This window comes from Mastomys coucha, unplaced genomic scaffold, assembly GCF_008632895.1.
Source record: "Mastomys coucha isolate ucsf_1 unplaced genomic scaffold, UCSF_Mcou_1 pScaffold15, whole genome shotgun sequence".
NCBI classification, from domain to species: Eukaryota; Metazoa; Chordata; class Mammalia; order Rodentia; family Muridae; genus Mastomys; species Mastomys coucha.
This window is the reverse complement of record NW_022196897.1, coordinates 12,886,139-12,904,879: the sequence shown is the minus strand read 5'-3', so window position 1 is coordinate 12,904,879 and position 18,741 is coordinate 12,886,139. Positions and strand designations below refer to the sequence as shown.

Below are 18,741 nucleotides of genomic sequence, written 5' to 3'. Positions count from 1 at the left end.
ATTATATGTAAGCGCACTGTAGCTGTCTTCAGATCGGAAGAGGGAGTCAGATCTCATTACGGATGATTGTAAGTCACCATGTGGTTGCTGGTATTTGAACTCAGGACCTTCGGAAGTTCAGTCAGTGCTCTTACTCACTGAGCCATCTCACCAGCCCTGTCACATCTATTCTTAACCTCCAGAAGGGAGTCTAAGTCACAGATCCAAGAAGGTGTGGTGTTCCTTTCCCCCCAATTTGGTGTTATTTATTTATAGACAGGTCCTGTTGCTTACTCTGTAGCCCAGGCTGGCCTTGAACTCTAGCAATCCAACTCTCTCCTACAATACCGAGCCCTGTCGGGAGGAGAGCACTGATTATCCTTCCCCCAAAGGTATAGAGAGATAAGGCCTCTTCCTGACCGTGGAAGAATCAAGCCCCAAAATATTTCAAACTGTGGGTAAAGACTTATACTCGAGCGCACACACTCAAGCATTCACAACGCATTCCCTCTTGTTGAAATACACTTAAGAGTGCAGGTGCACGTGGTGATAAGAAACTCGTCTAGTCTTCCCGGCTCAGGTCTGGGACCACACGGATGACTGTGCCTGGTTCTCTGTATGCTAACGCGCGTGCACACACCCGCGTGGGCGCTCCTCACTCGCGCGTTCTAAGCATTTACGCCAACGCAGGCGCGCGCGTCAGGAGGCGCGCGCTCGACTCGGCGTCAGGAAGCGGGGGCGGTGGGAGGGGTAGAACGCGTAGGTCCTGCTCACGACTCCGCAGCTGCTGCAGTCGCCGCAGCTTCGGGACCAGTCGTGCAGTCAGCGCAGCCGTCCTTTCCGCCTTTTCCGCGCGGGTGTTCGAGCGGCGCCCAACACGCTTCAGCACCTCGGACAGCATCCGCCGCGCTGGCTCTGGGCTCCTGAAGAACCCGCGGGCGCTTGACCGCGCGGGGCCCGCGGGTCGGTACATCGCGAGGTCGTCGCACTCGCGCAACCCAGAGCCAGGCCCGCTGTGCCCGGGGCTCATGAGCACCATGCACCTGCTGACATTCGCCCTGCTTTTCTCCTGCTCCTTCGCCCGCGCCGCTTGCGACCCCAAGATTGTCAACATCGGCGCGGTGCTGAGCACGCGCAAGCACGAGCAGATGTTCCGCGAGGCAGTAAACCAGGCCAATAAGCGACACGGCTCTTGGAAGATACAGCTCAACGCCACTTCTGTCACCCACAAGCCCAACGCCATACAGATGGCCCTGTCAGTGTGTGAGGACCTCATCTCCAGCCAGGTAACCACTACTTCCTCTCTCCCCTGCTCCTTCACCATTCTCCACTGCCCCAGTTTCATTCGATCCTTCCCTGGTCCTTCTCAGTCTCCTTACCAGACCACCCCAAGCCAACTGGCTCCTGGAGAGGCCTGGGACAAATGTCTGTGTCTGCTGGTTCCCCTTGGACTGGTCCTCAGAGGACCATGTGTGCTGTCATGTGACTATCATTAGTGATTTGTTCCATCTAGTCAGTGTGGTTCTAGACATTTTGAGCACAAGATGGAGGAGCACCTCCTTCGGGGGACTGACTGGATGAGGCCTGGGGCTATCTTTGTTTCTTTCCTTACCTCTCTTCCCTTCCCCCATTCATGGGTCTGCAAAGGATGGTCTAGGTGCCAGAGCAAGGAGGCTCTGCAGGGGTGGGAGTGAGGACTGCGCATGCCAGAGACACCAAGGCACAGAGTGGGAGCCGAGTGCAGTGTGCTGCAGGGGAGGACATGTTGCTGTTGAAGCTGTCCGCCCCTGGCTGAGCTGGCTGCTGAATTCCAATGAAGCCATGAGGGTCACTGCAATGCACCAACTTATGTAAAATGAGGACAGGGACAGGGACTGTGCCAAATCTATTCATACTTGCTCTCCAAAGGACATCTACATCCATGAACATATCTGCTCACACACATGTTCATGCACATGGCATTAGCACATACTGCATCTCAATATGACACAGTCAACTGCACACATGCTCACTCACACACATCTGCATATCCATGGACACCCTGCTTTATATGGTCAGTGCACAAAGCAACCCTGCTTCCATCATGAGAGTCATATATAAACACAGACACGTTGGTGCATATAGTGCATACATGTTCCAGCCCTTGCTCATGAACACCTACATAGTCACATGCATACCTACATACACTAATGGGACCTAAAGGCTGCAGGCTGGAGTGAGAAGTAGTCCTCACATCACAGAATGTAGAGGCCATGCCAGAGTTTCGTGCCCCAATCCCCACCCTGCCTCACTTTACAAGAGGTGAGCCCTGGTCAGAAGAGAGGATCTACCAACTCCACATGCCTCTGTGTGTGTGTGTGTGTGTGTGTTGTATGTGTTGTGGTGTGTGTGTGTGTGTTATGTGTGTGTTGTGTTGTATGTGTTGTGGTGTGTGTGTTGTGTATGTGTGTGGCGTGTTGTGTGTGTGTTGTAGCGTGTGTGTATATGTGTGTGTTGTGTGTGTGTTGTGTGGTGTGTGTGGTATGTGTCTTGTGGTATGTGTGTGGTGTGTTGTATGTGTGTTGTGTGTGTGGTGTGGGATGTGTGTGGCCTGGGGTGTCTGTGTGGTCCACATCCCTAGATCTTGCTCAGTGCTGTCCCTTTTCTACAATGGGTGGCTCATTCTCTTGTGTCTTGGATGTGTGGGACTTTGGGCACAAATGGCATCACCTGGAGTCCTAGTACAGTGTCCATCCTATGCCACAGAGCTGACTCTGTCTCCCTGTATCCACAGGTCTACGCTATCCTAGTTAGTCACCCGCCTACTCCCAACGACCACTTCACTCCCACCCCTGTCTCCTACACAGCTGGCTTCTACAGAATCCCTGTCCTGGGACTGACTACCCGAATGTCCATCTACTCTGACAAGGTAAGCCTAGCCACCAGACTCAGAACCGATTTTCTTCCTCTCCCTGTGGTCAGGTCCAGGGGGCACATAACTAACACACTCACTCATAACCACACATACATAACTCACACTGGATCTTCTAGGTGTTGGGATACAAAGTTACCCATACTCAATCACACTGATATACAGGCCTATGTGAAGTTAGTCACATACATGTTCATATGTGCTCACACTCAGCACACATTAGCATTCACACTCAAATCCAATGTGCTCATGCTGTCGCGCTCTCACACAGTCCCACATACTCTCTCATGCAATACTGGCGTCCTCACACATGCTCATACAGTCACGTGTACTCAGGATGGTTCCCAATGACAGGCAAAAAGAAACAGCAGCACCCCCTTCATGAAGAGGGCTTCATGGGCTAAACAAGGGGTGACAGGGAACTTCCTAAGACAAGTAAACAGTAGCAAAAGAGTTGGAGAGAAGTTTCAGGCAGCAGCAGGTGCCTGGATGGAAAAGTACTCAGGGTAGACAGAGATGCTGCAGACCCCAACCTTGCCAACTGAAGTGCACATAGGAGTGGAACACAGGGTAGACAGAACAGGCAGCTTGTGGCAGGAGGCCACATGTCTCAAGGACTAAAGGATCTCAGCTCAGCATTCTGGGGAGCTCTTGTGGCCCAAAGGCTGGGCTAGCCTCTATTCAATTGGGCCCAAAGGCTGGGCTGGCCTCCATTCAATTGGGCCCAAAGGCTGGGCTAGCCTCCATTCAATTGGGCCCAAAGGCTGGGCTAGCCTCCATTCAATTGGGCCCAAAAGCTGAAGAGTAGCTACTGAGTTGTAAGAAACCACAACCCAGAGACACAGGAAACTTGCTCTAGATCATACAATTTTTAATTTTTCATGATTTTGAGAGACCCTATCAACTGGGATTCAATCCAGCATCTGTTGTGTGTGTTTTGGGGTCCAGCTGTGGTTCTGAGTCCTCTGTTTCCTCCCTCTGCTCAGGGTGTCGAGATGCCGCTTCACACTGGGCTGGAAGGGTGACGTAGAGCCTGGAATGGGTGGAGTTCTGCAGGATCCCAGTCTGACTGGGAGTGAATGTGGGGGTGGTGGTGAGAGGGTGTGGGGATGCGGGGGGGGAGAGAAGACCTTTTCTGTGGATCTTAGTGTTACAGCTCTTTTAGGAGAGGGACTCCTCCCACGATCTTCAATGAAACGGCTCCCTAAGACGATCTTAGCTTGTGTATAAAGCCCACCATTTTTCAGGGTGGGCTTGTATGCATACACTTTATTTGGGGTGAACTAAGGGTTATATACTTCGAGGGAAGGGTGTGAGAATATTGAGAGTGGGCATAGGTCACTGAATGAAGGCTAAGGTACTGTGATGCCTCATTAGCATGGGGAGGCATTCCAAGAATCTCAGGACATGCCTACCTAACCTTCCTCAGGTAAGTGGTAGGGTCCTGTGTCCCCCAAGTAGAGAAGAGGAAGCCCCGCTGCACAGTAGATCTCTGTTAGGCCACTGGGTGTCCAGAAGCCCTGACACCATAGTCTTCTCCACGAAACCTGTAGACTCTGACTGCCTACAGCCATCAGGGAGCCACATGGAGGCAACCAGCTGGTGCCTGGGATCAGCCAGAGGGCCGTGGGCTGCACAGTACATCTCTGGATCTCCCCATGCCCTCCAGAGTCTTCCTGTCCAGAGCCTACAGTTCTTGAAAAATCTGCCTTAAGGCAGGGAGTCTGGCCATTCAGACCCAAGCATGTGGTGGGTCTGCCATTTGGTGACAAAAGGGACTTAGAGAGGGCTAGAGAGATGGCTCAGAGGATAAAAACACTGACTACTCTTCCAGAGGTCCTGAGTTCAATTCCCAGCAACCACATAGTGGCTCACAACCATCTGTAATGGAATCTGATGCCCTCTTCTGGTCTGAAAACAGCTACAGTGTATGAATGTATATTAAATAAATTAGTATTTTTTTTTTTTAAAAAAAAAAGGACTTAAAGGGAGAACTTGTAGGAGGGCCCATCTGGAGAGGATCAGACTGAGGTCAAGAGCCTCACACATCCAGGCACCTAAGCCACTCTTTGTATGCCAATGAGGAACATGCTCTCAACCTATGCTTCTTAGCCATTTTTCCTCTGGAACACTTTTACCCTCATGTATAAAAGAAAGTATTGACCATAAGAAGTGAAGTAGCCAGGTCAGACAAGAAGCTGGGAGGCCCCATAACACAGCTGGACCAACCTAGAGACTGACCACAGGCCAACCCATTGGGCCAAAGGTGGGGCCAAACACCACAGGCACACTCCAGCCCCTGATGGCTCCAACTCAAAGTCAGCCCTCTGCCTGTCACACAGGCCAGAAAGAGCAGGTCTGCAGCAGCAAATGTAATACAAGCTGCCTGCAGCCAGCTGCAGAGACAGTGGACATTCTACCCCTCCAAAGCACTGTCCCCGGCCACCAAGAGGGAACTGGTAAAAAAACAAAACAAAACAAAACAAAACAAAACCTAACCTAGAAGCATCAGAAGACCAAGAACAGGGCAAATCACAAGAGTGTAAGAGCCATGCTCACTCACACAGACATGGACAGGCCCTGGCAGCTAGGGTAATTTGAGCAGCAAGACACTAGTAAGCCACAGTCTTTGGCCTGAGGGAAGAAAGGCAACATTTGACCCCAAGACAGAAGACCTACATATAAATGTAGTTGTTATTTTCTTACCAGCTCCTGGAATAGAACCCAGAACCTTCTTTGCACTAGGCAAATGCTGTGCTATTGAGCTATACACCCCCAGCCCAAAATACAGTTATTAAAACTGGGGAGAGCACCATGTGAGGCCCATTGAGGTCTCAGAGAAGCTTCTATGGTCAACCTTTCTAGGGGAGTGCTGGTAGGAAGGTGGCAGCCACCCCAAGAACTGAGACTCTTCATTCATGTCAGGGTGCTACTGAAAATGCCAAGCCTTTACTCTCACAGGAGATGCTACAGGGAAAGAGTAAGGGCAGGTGGGAGGAAGTGACCCCATTAATGGGAGAGGGGAAGCCCACTTAGCCTGGCCCTGCCTCAGCCTCTCGGTCGCACCCACAGAGCATCCACCTGAGCTTCCTTCGCACGGTGCCACCCTACTCCCACCAGTCCAGCGTCTGGTTTGAGATGATGCGAGTCTACAACTGGAACCATATCATCCTGCTGGTCAGCGATGACCATGAGGGCCGGGCAGCTCAGAAGCGCCTGGAGACATTGCTGGAGGAGCGTGAGTCCAAGGTGAGGCCCTAGCCCTGAAGAGGTCCTTGTCCAGCAGGAGCAGGCGGGCCATGCCATGTCTGTGGCTCCTTGTGAACACTCTCTCTCCATCCCGCATGCTCAGCACCACTGCGTCTGGCAGCGCCCGCCCTGGCCTGTCCTTGGCTCATTTCACTTGCTTTTGCCATTAGTCGAAATCTCCTTCGTGTCAGTCCCTGCTGCGCGAGGGCTGGACCACCTGGAGCTCTGCAAACACCCCTGTCCCGCCCCCCACCAGCCTCAGGCCTCCCTGGCCCCAGCTGACACCCCAGTTAGACTCAACTCAGGACTGCCCCAGCCCCTCTCTGCTAGATGCCAAGTACCATCTACCTTTCAGGAACACCGTCTACAGTCTCCTCCCCGGAGCACTGGGATACAATCCATGTCCTCACAAAGGCCACATCCTTCTAAAAGCCTGCTGCCTCATGGCTGCCCATGGCCCTAATTGAAGCCCCACTCATCTGCAGCCCCATCTCCAGCTTGGCTACTTAGGCTTACACTGTGTCTCTCCCTCCCTCCCACCTCAGGGCTTAGCTCTGCATCCTCACGGGACTATGTAGACACTGATCGCAGGATACACATACACTCCCATTTCAGCCTGGCCCCCAGTGTGTGGAACTGCGAGAGACCAGAGCCAGGATTTGAGGTAGAAGGAGTCAAAGTGACCCCTCTGCCCTTCCTTGCCAACACTCATGTCGGCCTAATAAGGACCTGGCCCATGACCCCCTCAGTCCCAGGACACAGAGCACCAAAAAGCAGCTGGTTGGTGCTTTTTCAGGTTAGCAGAGAGGAGGAGGCCCAGGCTGGGGAGGGGCCCCAAAAGAAAGATGGGGGAGGGAGATGGGTGGGAGCATGTTCTGCCTGCAAAATCATAGCTGGCCTCATCATACTTAGCAACAACCATTGAACCCCACGCCGAAGGTGCCATAGGCCTCTGGGGGGAGTAGAGGTTGGGGGTGGGAGTTGAGGCTAGAGACAGGCTCAGGATGAATCTTTTAGGGTGGTCCACTTAGTCTGGGAAGGAGGGCTGGTTATTAGCACCAAGGGCTCTGCCTCTCTGCAGATAGTCCCACTCCTAGCATCTGGCAGGTTCCTTCATACTTCTGCTGTGTCCATCAAAGCCACACATACTATCAACCTACCCACTTGTTCATCAGCCTGACCCCTGCACACCCAACCACCTGCTCTGCACACACCAGCACACACACATAGTTATTCAGTTCTTGGGTATTTTAGTGGCACACCACACCTTTTGGAAACATAGACCTCAGTCACCTCCATGTACTTCTGTGCTGTGCAAGAGGATCTTTACACAAGTGCGACAAAGCTCACTCTCACTTGTAACCACAAGCTTAAACACCCATGCACATACGCATGCATGCGCGTGCACACACACATGCTTAGACTGTACTCTGCCCTTGCATCACATAGATTTACCTCTGTGGCAGGAGCATATCACCTCTGCAGGCATACACATACATACCCAGTCTCAGACACTATTGTGAGCATTTAGGTGTGAGGGTTCAGGGTTAGTAAGAAGAGAACCCATGGGAGGAAAAGGGGAGGAGTGGGAGGGTCATAGAGACAGGGCTCTGCAAGCTGCTCCTCTTTCACTAAGAACTGATGCGGGTGGGGGTGGGTACTGCTGGGGCCACATAGCAGGTGCATGCCGGGGTTGGGGGTGGCTTGGGGGAACCTCAAGGGTGGTGTGGACAGGGTTGTCCTCTCTTCTGAAAAAGACTGTTTCCAAGAATATAGCTCCAAGGCAGGGAGCCTCTCTGGCCCTTGCCCCTGTGTCCCCTCCTGCCTCAGCTCCACCCTGTCCCTAGCCCCACCCCGGGTCTCGGTGTTTGCGAGCTCCAGGTACGTGCCCGTCTGCAGACGTGCCGAGGAGGTGGTGTGATTGCTTTAGCGCCGTCATTTTCAACCGTTTATAATCTTCTTCTGTGTCTGCATATTTTCTCTGTGCACATTATTCATCAGAGTAAAAAAAGGAACTATGAAAACCTCGACCAACTGTCCTATGACAACAAGCGCGGACCCAAGGTATATATGCATGGACGTGCACGCCACCCACCGACTAGCGAGCCCCGGCCTGCGGTGCCTCAGCCACTGGGTGCTTTCTGGCCCCACCGCGCCGAGCCGAGCCGCAGGCCTGAGCAGTGAGGAGAGACAGGTGGTGAGGCAGGCAGCAAGCAGGCAGGAGAGGGCAGGGGTGGGCGGTGTGGGTGCCCATGGCCCACCCGCCGTGACCCTGGCCCGCATCCTCAAGATAAGCACGGTCACAGGAGGCGCTGCTCTGGGAAGTGCATGAATCTCCAGGTCCGCCAGGGTTTCCTAGTGGAACCCAGGGAGGGAGCCTGCCCACCTGGTCACTTCAGAGTCTGGGCCGCTCCTACAGGAGCAAGAGGAATCAGGTCTGAGCTGAGATCTCCCAAGGTTTTGGAAAAATCAGCCCCATCTCTGTTCCCAGTTGCATTCCAAAACTTTTCTATTTCCTGTTCGCTGCACGTCTCTTTCTAAGTCTCGGTCCACTTCAGCTTGCATGCTCAGTGCAAAAAAACAAAAACAAAAACAAAAAACAAAACAAAACAAACAAACAAACAAAAAACGGAGGACAGGAGTGAGATGGAAAGAGAGACCTGAAGAAAGCAAACTGAGAGAAGAACAGAACTTGAGTGAGCACAGGACATTCAGCAGGCTGAAGAAGAGACAGGCAGCAAGGAGAGGCCACGCACAGTGAGGAGGCAGGCGCACAGTGCAGGTGGCAAGGACAGGCCCGGCAGCTCTAGCTAAGCTGCCTCGGGGTTTCTAGCACCTTTGGCCCCACTCTTGCCACTGAGGCACAATGTTCTCTTTCCCAACTACCTGCTAATGCTTCTGCTCACACCACAGGCGGAGAAGGTGCTGCAGTTTGACCCAGGAACCAAGAATGTGACGGCTCTGCTGATGGAGGCCCGGGAACTGGAGGCCCGGGTCATCATCCTTTCTGCAAGGTGAGTAGGCTGGGCTGGCTTCCTTGTCTCATCCTTGTGATTCTGCCTGGGACTCAAGTCCACCATCTGGGCTAGGTTTGGGGCACTATTGGGCAAAATGAGCTTCAATTTGAAAAACAAAAACAAAACAAAACTTCACTAGGGAATGGAGAGATGGCTCATTGGGTAAGAGCACTGGCTGAGGACTAGGGCAGAACCCCAGGGCATCTGGCACCTTCACACAGATATGCACATGGGCAGAACCCCAATAACACAAAATAAAAATCTTAAAAATTAAAAAGGTTGGGCTGGAGAGAAGCACTGACTGCTCTTCCAGAGGTCCTGAGTTCAATTCCCAGCAACCACACGGTGGCTCACAATCATCTGTAGTGGGATCTGATGGATGCCCTCTTCTGGTGTGCATAAAAACAACTACAGTGACCTCATATACGTAAAATAAATAAATCTTTTTTCTTTTAAAATAAGATCTTCACCAAATAAAATCTGTACTCCATGCTACCTTCTTCCTTCTCTCCTGGAGCCTCCTGTTCATTCCTCCTTAGGTTCTCCCTCTTTTACTGTCGAATAGGATCATTTGCCATTTGTCTTAAACTCAGCTTTGGGGTTTGGAGCTACAGTGTTAGGAAGCCCATAGACTGGAAGACATAGCTATATAAATATTCTAAGGGCTGAGGACAGAGAAGGAGCCCAGCAAAAGTCACATGCAGGTGAACAGTTGAGCCAAAACCCCTGATGAGAACTCATGAAAAACAGGTTGGTCCTGGTTAGGACCTGCCTCACAACCCATTTCAATACTGTGAAAGTGTACACAGTAAAATCTCCCTATTCGCAAACAACTAGGGTTTCTGGTAAAGGAGAAGACTAGAGCCTAAGTCCCGTGGAAAGGAAAAACGGGAAGCACAGCACGGCAGTCCTAGGGACAACGAGAGTTCTAGGTGGGTCCAATCCGTAGTCTGCCCAGCTCTGCTGTGCTCCAGTAGGAAAAAAACGGCATACATCATCCAGTTTTGGGGAAGTACCCCAAATCCTCCTGTCCTGCTGGCAGGAAAGGGACAACCGTGTTCAGGCTCAGGAGAGATACCTATTTGCAGATTTAGTCAGCAGACTGTCTCTCTGTCCATAACCAGATGTACAGTGACCATTGTTCACAGATTGCAGGGTAAGGCAACCAGGACTCAGCCTGGAAAGCAGACTGTGTCTTCACTCAGATGGCAGGGTCGGAACTATATGCCCCACTCTGAGCGATAGTGGACAGATATGGTGTTGAATAATATCCTCAGCTTCATCACCTCCCCCAGGAGTGTCAGGAAGCAGGTGCCAATTGTCCCATTACCAGTACACACACACTATGGCAGGCACATAATAGTGCACAGCCACACTGCAGAGCCATGCACCATTTGTCTTTGCTATTCATCTAACTCAGTGCTTCTCAACCTTCCTAATGCTGGGACCCTTTAGTACAGTTCCCTATGTTGTGATGACCTCCACTGGAAAATTATTTCATTGCTACCTCATAACTGTAATTTTGCTACTGTTATATAAATTGTAATATAAATATCTGATATGCAAGATATCTGATATGCGACCCTGAGAGGGGTCTTAACCCACAGGTTGAGAACCACTGATTCTAACTGCATACTTAGAGGGTGAGGGATGATCCAGAGCTCCTAGAGAATGGATTTAAAATATATCCAGATGAGCTAGGGATGCTGCTCGGTTGCTCAGAGCATCTTCCTTGCATTAACAATACTCTAGGTCCAATCTTCAGCACCACATAGAATCAGATATGATGGTACATACCTGTAATCCCAGCACTCCAGAGGCAGAAGGGTCAAGAATTCAAGATCATTCTCAACTACCTGGCAAGTTCAAGGCCAACTTTGTCCACATGAGACCCAATCAGAGGGAGGGAGAGAGGGAAGGAAGGTGTAAGTGAGAGAGAAATGTGTCCAGAAAAAAAGAGCAGGGCAGAGAAGGCTCTTGGAAAGCAAGCTCAGCCCTGGTTGACCAAGGAAAGCCCCACCACGCTCCCCCATTTTCTGACTGTTTATACTTCTCATCATAGGACTTGGAACAAATCACATTGAGGGTGATTTGTTCAGTTTGGATAAAAGATGTTCAGGATGGTGGGCAAATGAGTAAGTACAGCAGTCCAGCCAGAAGACTTTCCTGAGGAAGTCATTCTCTTAAAACCTACCTGCTCACTATTAGACCCTTTTGTAATAGGCAAAGCCAAGTACATGTGCTGACTTCTGTCTTATAATGAGAGTGAGAAGACACAAGGCAGAGAGCAGCCATTCATAGAACCCACCACACCCAGGCCCCAGCAGAAGAGCAGACACTTGCCACTTCCTGGCTAATAATTTCCAGTACTATCCATTGTAGCTGAAAGGAGTATCCCCTTTCTTGGGACATAGGGCAAGAAGGGTCTCCTCCACATTGATGACCCCAGGGTTAAAGACAGGCTTGCCAAATATGGCTCTATCAAAGAAGTCACCGGAAGAAGGGTCATGGTGGTTTGAGACACTAACATGAATTTGAGCTGCTTGGACACCACCCATGGCACAAACATGCACACATCAGCATGCACCATATTCCTATCACTATAGCCCACAGGAACATACTGCATGTTACATGTATATTGAGTTATAGCCACAATCCACACTGTTTTTGAAATCTTGAAGAGCCCATGGAACCTCAAGCTTATGCATGCCAAGCGAGTAAGGCCCCACTGCTGAGCACCCCAGCACTCCCCACAATAGCCCCTTCCCCACAGTAGAGCTTGTTTTCCGGACTTCATTTGTCTATAGGATGCACAAAACTCATCTGCAAAGCTTTTTGTCTTTATTTTCCTCACCCTGTCTTCACTGGTGTCACTATCTCTGTAAAATGGTTAGATGAGGTTTGATGGATTGATCAGACCTTTTGTCTATAACCATTTCATTGATCACAGTCATTCCACCAAGTGACTTTGTGTAGCTCTGAGTTGTATTGGGAAGATGGGGTTCTCTGTCAGATTTGGTGGGTATAGTTAATGTCAGATATGCTCCTGGACATGTGTGGTGCTGGCTGATCCCTTCCATGCTCAGTGCACAGCACCTCTGTCACATATTATTTTTGGTTCATTTGTTTGTTTTGAGACAGAGCCCTTCTATGTCCTTGAACTTGTTGTGTATACCAGGCTGGCCTTGAACTTGTGGAGAGTTGCCTGCCTCTACCTCCCATGTGGTGGGATTAAAGTCATATGCTACCACATTTGGCTCTGGCATATATTCTTGTTGAAATACTACCTAGGTTGGTGTGTGTGTCCATGTGTGTGTGTGTGTGTGTGTGTGTGTGTGTTGTGTATTGCTTACATCACCAACAGCATAGTCATTTAGAGCATTTATTTTGGTTAATTAATCATTCAGAAAGTTGTGAGGAGGCTTCTCAGGGAACTGGGATTTTCTTGGTTATGAATCAACTGGTATAAAAAGAAGCCAGTAGGGCTGGAAAGATGGTGGCCTGGTGCTCACAGAGGACCTGAACTTAGTTCTTAGCACCCACAATGACTCACAACCCTTCATAACTCCAATTCTAGGAGATCTGACACTGTCATCTGGCTGCCATAGGCACTAGGCACCAGTTTGGTGCACATAAATGCATGGAGAAGGCAACACTAATACACATAAAATGAATTTGAGATAGCTTTTTTTTTTTTTTTTTTTGGTTTTTCGAGACAGGGTTTCCCTGTGTAGCCCTGGCTGCCCTGGAACTCACTCTGTAGACCAGGTTGACCTCAAACACAGAAATCCACCTGCCTCTGCCTCCCAAGTGCTAGGATTAAAGGCCTGTGCCACCACTGCCCAGCTTGAGATAGCATTTTTAACAAAGAAAAATAACACAATATCAGGTAATCCACTTGGCTTCACTGTAACTTTCAAACATGTGCTGAGGAACCAAAGTGCCAATCATGGCTGGGCCTTGAACAGAAGAGGCTGACAGGTGCAGGGTAAGGACAGGATCATCACTGGCTACGGGAGACCAGGAAAACCCCAGTGGCATGGCTAGGACCTGGCAGCCCCAGTCTCAGGCGACTAGGTCCCCTGTCCACAAGCATTACTTATGAGGACACCTCAAGCACTTAGGACATGTCCCTGTAAAGTGAGGCTTGTGCTAGTGGCCCTGGCCTTGGATGTCAAAGGATATACCTACCCTGGGAGCAGTCTCTCTTCTGCCCAATAGTATCTTCAGAAAGCTCAGCTTAGCAACTAGAGCATTGGGTCCCACTCATGCCAGAAACCTTGTCATTTCACAGCCTCAAACACAGAGGCAAGCCGTAGCTTGCCTAGAGCTTAGTGAGTCACACGGGTGCTAGAGTGGACTACCCAGGCACAGACCCTACCCCGCCACTTATCACTATGTAACCTGACCTTTTAAACATCTTCCTGTAAGGATGCTGAGATGGTTCCAGCATAGTATTTGGAGCACAGAGCACGTGCCCAACAATGAGCCATCAAGAGTTCGGGAAGTCATCTTGTACCCTAGGAGGCAGGAGCCCTCCAACTTAAGACTGGAAAGGCCCTGGGTCCAGCCTGTTCTCCTGTACAGACCTCCCCGTCTAGCCGCAGAAAGGGTTGTGGGCATAGACACGCTCCTCAGAGCACACGAGAGGGAGAGTCTGTGGCCAGGGTAGGGAGACCTGGAGTCCTGGTTCGTCACCCGGGTCTGCCCCACAGCGAGGACGACGCTGCCACCGTATACCGCGCAGCTGCGATGCTGAACATGACTGGCTCTGGGTACGTGTGGCTGGTGGGGGAGCGCGAGATCTCTGGGAACGCTCTGCGCTACGCTCCTGACGGTGAGTGCTGGGCTGTGGGGTCACCTGGGACTGTAGGCCCGTCCAGTCTCTAAACTGCAGGGTCCCGCGCAGGCATCATCGGACTTCAGCTAATCAACGGCAAGAACGAGTCGGCCCACATCAGTGATGCTGTGGGCGTGGTGGCACAGGCAGTTCACGAGCTCCTAGAAAAGGAGAACATCACTGACCCGCCGCGGGGTTGCGTGGGCAACACAAACATCTGGAAGACCGGACCACTGTTCAAGAGGTGGGCGGGGTTGCTCTCAGTAGGTGTGTGGAGTCATTGTCTAGGGAAATGGGCTGTTCTTAATCGGAGGGGGGCGGGGCTCACTCTTCCGGGGTGGTCCAGGCGGTCGTATCTAGGACGTGCTATATGGTTAGTCCATATCGCAAATCCATATTCCTAGCACCATATTTTCTGTCTTTACCGTGATAATCATCCCCTTTCTCACCACTAATGTCCTTACCTCTACTGTCACTGAAGTTGTAGTTGCTTTACTTCACTCCCCACAGTGCTTGGTGCTCCAAAAGGAAGTTCTTGCTGCAGGTGGGACCTGGGATGTTCTAGGAACACAGAAATTCAGAATAGGCATCCAATGACAATAGAGATTCAAGGCTGATCAAGGGAATGGCTGCAGAATCCCAGAGCCACTGTCAACAGCTTCCCATGTATCCGTGCAATTACAGGCTGAATACACATGCCACCTAATACACAGAAACTCAGAGAGACATGATGTATGTATGCCACAAGCACACTCATAGGAGTGACTCTATACTTCAGCTGCATGCACACAGGCTCACTGATATGCTCCATTGTGCAAACATATAGCCAGGCAAGCCACCCAGGGGCTAGAACTAGGTACAGGCTCCATCTACTTCCCCCATTTGATGGCAAATGAGCCTGAAGTTCTCTGGGTTCTGCTTTTTCCCTGTAAAACCAAGATGGTGGCTATGACAACCACATGTCCTAATCCAGAGAACCCTTTGACATGGCTTCAGATGCAGTAGCTGTGCTGTCCATCTGGTGCTGGCAGGCACACACCATGTTCTCCACTCTGTATGAGGTGCTACCATCTGCTAATCTTTCCCTTCTTAAGACTAGGGCAGAAGGTATGAGAGTTGGGCCACTCAGAAGTCAGTAAGAACAGGTGTCCTTGATAGGTCTAAGCTATCCTCTCTTCCCAGGGTACTGATGTCTTCTAAGTATGCGGATGGAGTGACTGGCCGTGTGGAATTCAATGAGGATGGGGACCGGAAGTTTGCCAACTATAGTATCATGAACCTGCAGAACCGCAAGCTGGTGCAAGTGGGCATCTACAATGGTACCCATGTAGGTGGGGGTCATGAGGGGGTGGGGGCTGGGGCCTTAGGGTCCTGGGGCCAAGACCCCTGCGTGGCCACCCTCCATCTCATACTCCCACCCCCAGGTCATCCCAAATGACAGGAAGATCATCTGGCCAGGAGGAGAGACAGAGAAGCCTCGAGGATACCAGATGTCCACCAGACTAAAGGTGGGGACCCTGCTGATATAGCCCAACATTCCCATCTGCAACACTTCAGCTGTTCCTTCAGGCCAGGAGGAAAGGGGATGAAGTCACAGAGCACAGATAGAGGAGATGGAGGCTGTGCCAGCACCTGGCTCTGGCACACATGGCAGAGGAAGCAGGAGGGGAGATGGGGGAAGGAGGAGCAGGAGTTTCTGCCCAACAGGGTTTTTGCAGTACTCTATCCTGGCCCAGCTCTAGTAAGTCCAAGGAAGAACTGGCAGAGGCAGAGGTACAGTGTTCTGAGCCCCAGTGCAGAATTTAGCTTAGAACTTGCTGTCTCGAGTGTCCCATTTCTCCTTGGGCATCCAGGAACCCCTTCTTAAGCTGGCTTCTTCCTGTATAGTCTCTTCCTCGGCCTGATTTATACTTCCCTTGGGTTCATCCATGGACCCCTCCCTCTGCCTAAGGGCTATTCTGAGAATTCCTCTTCACTCCGAGCCACAGCACTCTCAGCTCTGATACTGTAATCGCCACAGGAAGATTCTGCAGTGCCATGAGCCTAGCCAACCTTCTCTTAGTGCCTTCATCAAGTGCCTCAGCCCTGCTAACTCTCCGAGCTCACCCCTGCAATGGGGGCTCACTCTCCAATGAGTACCTGCCTGCATTTCTCACAGGATAGTGATAGTGTCACCTTGCAAAACCTATATGGTATGTTTGCAATTCAGGCACCTGATGTTGAAAAGTCTGAGAGTGCTGGGTGGTTGTGGCACATCCCTTTAATCCCAGAGGTAGAGACAGACAGACCTCAATGAGTTTGAGGCCAGCTTGCTCTACACAGCTTATTCCAGGACAGCCAGGGCTACACAAAGAAACTCTGTCTTGAAAAACCAAAGGGGCGGGCTAGAGAGATGGCTCAGCACTTAGGAACATTGGCTGCTCTTCCAGAGGTCATGAGTTCAATTCCCAGCAACCACATGCTGGCTCACAACTGTCTGTAATTGGATCCAATGGCCTCTTCTGGTTTGTCAGTGACAGCATGCTCAGATACATAAAATAAATGTCTTTAAAAAGAAAAAAAGAAACCAAGGGGGAGAGGAGATCTGAAGGCTGTAGCAGAAGGATCTATCAAGGTGCCTATGGTGCCAGGCGGTGGTGGCACATGCCTTTAATCCCAGCATTTGGGAGGCAGAGGCAGGTGGATTTCTGAGTTCAAGGCCAGCCTAGTGTACAGAGTGAGTTCCAAGACAGCCAGGGCTACACAGAGAAACACTGTCTGGAAAAACAAAAAAAAACAAAACAAACAAACAAAAAAAGAGATGCCAATGGCTATCAGGAATGTTTCTGGTTTTACTGGTTTGTTCAGTTTTATTTTATATGTATGAATGTTTTGCCTGCCTGTATATGTAGATTCCATGTGCTTTCCTGGTGCCTACAGAGTTGAGGATATTGGATCACCTGTAACTGGAATGGGTGGTTGTAAGCCACCGTGTGGGTGGTAAGAACAGAAACTAGGTCTTCTGTAAGATCTTAAGGTCACCCACTTGTCTAACTCCATCACTAATTTTTTGACAACACTAGCAAATACACTTACATAATAGAAAAATATGGTCCTGCCTCCTCCTCTCTTCCTTCTCAAGATTCCCAGTGAGGGGACCTCTTCCACTGCCTGTCACCACTCCTGCCTGGGCTGCCTACCCCTCTGTTTTTTGCATCCAATATAGACCCTCAGAAACCAACTATGGTCCACTCTGGCATCCCCCAGACTTCTTCCTGTCCCCCAACTGTGAGGCTATGGACCCTAGAGAATAGGGAGGGAGAATGTCAAAGCTGAAGTCTGGGCTGAAGAGGCAACCTTGAGAGAGAAGCATTAACTAGTCGTAGTGGAGCATGCCTTTAAGCCCAGCTCTTTGGAAGTAGATGAAAAAGAATCAGAAGCCCAGGGTCCTCCTCAGCTATGGAGCACGGAGGGGCCAGCCTTGGCTCTATGAGGGTCTTTCTTTTTTATGGGGGGACATGGAGAAGAAGAGTTCATTTGGCTTAGACCTTCATATTGTGTTCCATCACTGAAGGAAGTCAGGACAGGAATCTGGAAGCAGGAGCTGATATAGAGGTCCTGGCAGGGTGCTGCTTACTGCCTTGCTCCTTATGGCCTGCTTTGCCTGGTTTCTTGTAAAGCCCAGGACCACCAGCCTAGGGTGTCTCCACCCACAATGGTCTTGCCCTCTCTCATTCAATGGTTATTAATGCTTTACAGGCTGGCCTACAGCCTAATCTTATGGAGGAATTTTTTTCTATTTTTTTAAAAATTAATTAATTTATTCTTCTCTCATGTATTACATCCCAGCTGTACTTTCCTTTCCATCTATAAAGCCCTGTCTTAAAAAGAAAAATGGAGGCTGGTGAGATGGCTCAGTGGGTAAGAGCACTGACTGCTCTTTGAAGGTCCTGAGTTCAAATCCCAGCAACCACATGGTGGCTCACAACCATCTGAAATGAGATTTGATGCCCTTTTCTGGTGTGTCTGAAGACAGCTACAGTGAACTTATTTACAATAATAAACCTTTTGTTGTTGTTGTTGTTGTTTGTTTTTGTTTTTTGAGACAGGGTTTCTCTGTGTAGCCCTGGCTGTCCTGGAACTCACTCTGTAGACCAGGCTGGCCTCGAACTCAGAGATCCGCCTACCTCTGCGCTACCTTTAATAAATCTTTTTTTTTTTAAGTGGAAAAAAAAGAAAAGAAGAGCATGCCAGGCAATGGTGACGCACACTTTAATTCTGGTACTCAGGATGCAGAGGCAGGAGCAGATAAATCTCTGTGAATTCAAGGCCAGTCTGGTCTACAGAGCAAGTTTCAGGACAGCCAGAGCTACACAGAGAAACTTTGTCTTGAAAAAACAAACAAACAAAAAAACAAAAAACAACCAACAGGGGCTGGAAAGATGGCTCAGTGGTTAAGAGTACTGACTGTTCTTCCAGAGGTCCTGAGTTCAATTCCCAGCAACCACATGATGGCTCACAACCATCTGTAATGGGATCTGAGGCCCTCTTCTGGTGTGTCTGAAGACAGCTACAGTGTACTCACATACATAAAATAAATAAGTTTCTAAAAAACAAACAGAATACTGAGGTGGTAGGACATACCTTTAACCCTTGTAGTCAGGAGGCAGAGTTGTGTGGGCCTCTGTGAGTTCAAGGTCAGCATGGTTTACAAAGCAAGTTCCACATCAGCCAGAGCTATATAGCCAAAGACCTTGCCTCAAAAA

The 18,741-nt window shown here is 50.2% G+C and overlaps 1 protein-coding gene across 9 annotated transcripts in view; it reads left to right on the top strand.

Annotated features, from left to right (window-relative positions):
* Window positions 1–711: 711 nt before the first annotated feature.
* The window catches only part of Grin1 (glutamate ionotropic receptor NMDA type subunit 1), a 26,380-nt gene continuing 8,350 nt past the window's right edge, over window positions 712–18,741 (top strand). For 4 of the 9 annotated variants that reach the window (XM_031369323.1, XM_031369322.1, XM_031369318.1 and 1 more), the window contains exons 1-8: window positions 714–1,265; window positions 2,753–2,887; window positions 5,963–6,139; window positions 9,053–9,153; window positions 13,872–13,993; window positions 14,066–14,240; window positions 15,179–15,323; window positions 15,421–15,504. In XM_031369323.1, the coding sequence (XP_031225183.1) occupies window positions 1,008–1,265; window positions 2,753–2,887; window positions 5,963–6,139; window positions 9,053–9,153; window positions 13,872–13,993; window positions 14,066–14,240; window positions 15,179–15,323; window positions 15,421–15,504 (1,197 nt within the window). In that variant the 5' untranslated portion in view covers window positions 714–1,007. The other 5 variants (XM_031369320.1, XM_031369319.1, XM_031369316.1 and 2 more) reach the window with 3 other exon arrangements.